Here is a 4,147-nt window from a genome sequence, read left to right as displayed (position 1 = left end):
TAAAGCATAATAATAATGGCTAACAATAATAATAATAATAACAATAACCGCAATACTACTACTACTACTAATAATAATAATTATAATAATAATACTAATAATAAAACTATTATTTAAAATAGAAATAAATATATTTATTTATTGATAATCAAATTGAAAAAGACTTACTCATTAAAGATGATCCAGATATTTAATAATGTGTTCTTTCGATTTGGTAAAATTACGAATCATTTTTTTTTCCTCCCTCAAATTCTAACCCTTCACAGTATACTTCTTCTCCCACACTTGCTTTTTCACTCTTCTTCCTTCAATAACCTTTGGTCACTCTTGCTTTCTCACTCTCGTTTTTCACTCTTCTTCACTAACGTTTTTTCACCTTTGAAGGAACCTGCGTTTTGGTTTTATAAGCTCCCTCCATTACACGCGTCGGGCATGCAGCTAGGGAGGCTGCCAACCTTCCTCCTTCAGTAACCTTTGGTCACTCTTGCTTTCTCACTCTCGTTTTTCACTCTTCTTCACTGACATTTTTTCACTCTTATAGGAACCTGCGTTTTGGTTTTGTAAGCTCCCTCCATTACACGCATCGGACATGCAGCTAGAGAGGCTGTTAATCGCAACCTGGGATTTGCCCTGTATGGCTGACAAACGCAGCTTGCGTTTTGCCTTTTTCAAGACTGGTCAAAAACTGCTCCTATCTGTATGCAGGAGACACCTTGGCACGTTTCAAAAATTAGTTACCCTGCCCTGCCAATCGCAAGTTGCGTTTTGCAGGATGCAACATTTTCTTGATCTTCGTCCTACACAAAATGCAGGTTACATTTTGTGGCTTTTGACATTACCAGCTCCACATTTATACATAACACACCATTCATTCATTTTTCAGCATTTCACCAATTTTAAATCTATTTACAAATTAATTTCTGACAAAAAGATCCTTCTTTTCAGATTATTTATTCAAATACCATCCCTTTAGCACGGTGCCACCTATTTTTTTTTTGGGTATTCTAACTATCTAGGAAGCACTTCTAACAAAAAAAATTGCTAACCCATAAAGTGTTCACTATCCAGGAGGTGTTGAAGTAAAACACGAATCTTATATCCTGTTAGTTCTCTCATTTGCTAAAAAATTTAATATTCATTACAAGAACATTACATGCTATTAATTTTTAAATTGATAACAAAAATTAAATGTTGAGATACAATTTATTTTAAAAACTTACGATGTCGTAATATTATCACTGTAAGAAAGAGAATAAGAGTGGTAGACATTCTCATTTTTGCCAAAATTTTCAATTGCCTCAAAATCAACTATTAATATGAAATAAAATATATGTTGGAATATAAATACACATTGAAAACAAATTGAACACATATATTTATACACAAATATATTGATGGCTAATTTTAGTGTAAAAATTTTGACTTACATTATACAAAGAAACTTACCATGTATGACCTCAGCAAATTTTTCATAATATTAAAAGGTGAGATCCATGCTTTTAAAACAAGGAGGGTAAAACCGGGACAAAGTTATATGGACTACCATGTATGAATGGTCTCATTGGAAAAGATTTCGGAGCCCATCAAAGATTTTTAAAGCTCTTAATTCACCAGCCCTCATATCCCTCAGTCTTCTTCTCAGTATCTACAATAATATCATTGAAAGGCAAACAACATCAACTGCAGAGTTCTAAGAGTTTTAATGGCTGCATACATAAGGCAATATTCGAGTTCTTAACACTTCGTTAAACAGAAGAGTTACCTTAGTTAGTTTGATGATTCACTCTTATTAGTATTGATATTTGTTTATATATTGTGTAATGTGTATATTATGTATACCCTTGATCCCGCCCCTCCAATTCCCAACTTTCATGGCTGTGTCCCTTTACAGTTGTCCAATCCAATTTATAACCATTTAAATAGTGGGAGTGAAAATTAAGATACTGGCTAAAGTGTGTAATTGGATGAACTTACATATTGAGTACGAAATAATATCCTTCGCTCGCTTGTACACAAGTCCACCGCGAGCTGTTTCAGAAAAAGTCTACGGTTGAGTTGTTTCGGAGAAGTTACATCTAAATCCAGAGATCCACTTGCCTGCAAGAAACACATACATTCACTTCATTCATCCATGATAATTGCCATTAGCATGCAGGCAAAAGAGGAATAGCTAGTATTAACTTTTAGAAGCTGACAACTGTTAAAACACAACGTTCTTAAAAGCTATGACCATTCTAAAAGTAAGAGATGAAGGCATCAAAAGGTTTTCTGCCTGTAAGAAATTGTTGTATTTCGATATACTGGATTCGCAACTGTCAAGTATGAACTGCAATGCTTGCTCCTCTATTTCAGGATATCTTGAATCTTTCTTGATGGTAGTTTTATTCGATGCTGCCGCAGCCATCTGTCAAAAGAATCACTAGTTGAGTTTTACAAAAATAATTCACAAAAGTTAGTTTAGTTCATACCTCTTCAAATTGCGCTCTCATGCTTGAAGGACTAACAGCTAAATAAGCATAAGCCATTAACTCCAATGGCCAACCAGTAATCTGTATTGGAAAACATTGAGATCTGACAAAAAAATTGGAACAAAATAAATTAGTACAAATTTTAGTTAAAAGTATTCATTCAGAATGATATCTTAAAGGCATATCAGATAATATAAAGTCATCAAGAGAGAGTAAGAAACAAAAGGTTATGGCCATTATGAAAAAGGAAGCTATATCAGTAAATAAATAAAACTCTAAAAAATAACGAATTTGCATAAAAAAAATTGTAGTACATTTAGTTATTTTTCATTAGTGTTCCATAGTTCAAAAATGGATATTTTGGACATGTCACTTTGTCCTGGGAAAAGCTATTATGTAAATTAGAAAATGTCAAATAACTACGGATCAAACTAGAACTATTTTTGAAATATCTTTATCGAAGCAAAAAGAAGGAACTTCAACCATATACGAATGGTGGTAAAATTTTGGAGTTCTAGGTACTCACCCTGATAATCCATACTTCTTCAAGAGTTCTAATTTCTCCTTGTAGGATTTATCAGATTTCTTGAGTGACACTGACAACTCAACTGAATCACAAGGATTGGCGCCTTCCCTTGGAACAAACCCATACGATAATAGAAGCTCCCCATTTGATTTTTTTCCATATGAAATGAACACCTAGGTAGTATGATACAAGCAGTCAAATCTAATCTTTGGACTTAACGCTTAAACTACTCCGATGATGCCATACTGGTGGAAAATATCATGATCAAATAAAGCTTTAATCAATTAATAGCTTATCATTTTGTTTGGAACTTGTTTGCTTTGTGCTAACTTTATCCTAGATAACAAATTCCAATCTTTCAATCTATGTTTACCTGCTCACCTGGTTGATACGGCCGATCTGTAGTAAAGACAATTCCCTTTGATAAATTATCATAATCCAAAAAGGTATCCACCTAAACCAGTGAAAAGAAACTGGAGTTAGAAAATTTCATGGGCAAAATCATAATAAGAAAATTTCTTTGGAATAGACCGTACATACTCCTAATATTATAAATCGTACCCTCAAAACAGTTAAACAGAGTAGGTAGAACAACCCTTAATACTAAACCACCAAGCAACCCCATTTATTAGGATGACCAACCAAAAGACAGATCCAAGCTAACACTTGTGCATTTTAAGTAATTCAGAAAAAAGGAAAAAAAGCCACACACACACACATATCCTTCAGAAAATCAGAACCCAGATTTCATAACCATAATAAAAAAAAACTATATGAGAATTATATGGAAGCATAACAGCAATAAAAAATGTCTATATATAGATTCTGTTTACCCTGGTTGATTGGCTTGTTTCTGAAATGCTACATATATCTCAGTTAATAAAACATATCACATTCTAAATAATCATCACCCTAATCAAAAGAAAGTACAGACCTCAATGAGAAAATAAAGATAGGTACCTAATGGTAACTTCATCCCAGCCTTAGTGATTTCATAAGGGATAGTAGATGGATTTTTTGTTACAAACAATTGCCGGGGAACTCCAACCTTGCCTAAAATCAAAAGCCACACACACACACACACACATATCCTTCGAAATCAAAAGTGATAAGAAGCACTAATAAAAATTAAATAAGAACAATAATCAAAAGC

At 33.2% G+C, this 4,147-nt stretch overlaps 1 protein-coding gene across 1 annotated transcript; it reads right to left on the bottom strand.

The window, feature by feature from the left end:
• Positions 1 to 1,267: 1,267 nt before the first annotated feature.
• On the bottom strand, positions 1,268 to 3,448 carry LOC107485637 (ribulose-1,5 bisphosphate carboxylase/oxygenase large subunit N-methyltransferase, chloroplastic; the record flags this gene model as incomplete). The annotated part of the gene is given in 6 exon segments (XM_016106175.3): positions 1,268 to 1,645; positions 1,975 to 2,097; positions 2,273 to 2,404; positions 2,469 to 2,571; positions 2,995 to 3,167; positions 3,368 to 3,448. Coding segments are annotated over 6 exon segments (699 nt in total), but the record flags the coding sequence as incomplete, so codon positions are not given.
• Positions 3,449 to 4,147: the final 699 nt, after the last annotated feature.

The sequence above is a fragment of the Arachis duranensis genome, chromosome 4 (genome assembly GCF_000817695.3).
Source record: "Arachis duranensis cultivar V14167 chromosome 4, aradu.V14167.gnm2.J7QH, whole genome shotgun sequence".
Taxonomy (NCBI): domain Eukaryota; kingdom Viridiplantae; phylum Streptophyta; class Magnoliopsida; order Fabales; family Fabaceae; genus Arachis; species Arachis duranensis.
The sequence above is the reverse complement of the archived record's forward strand: the minus strand, read 5'-3'. Positions and strand labels throughout refer to the sequence as shown.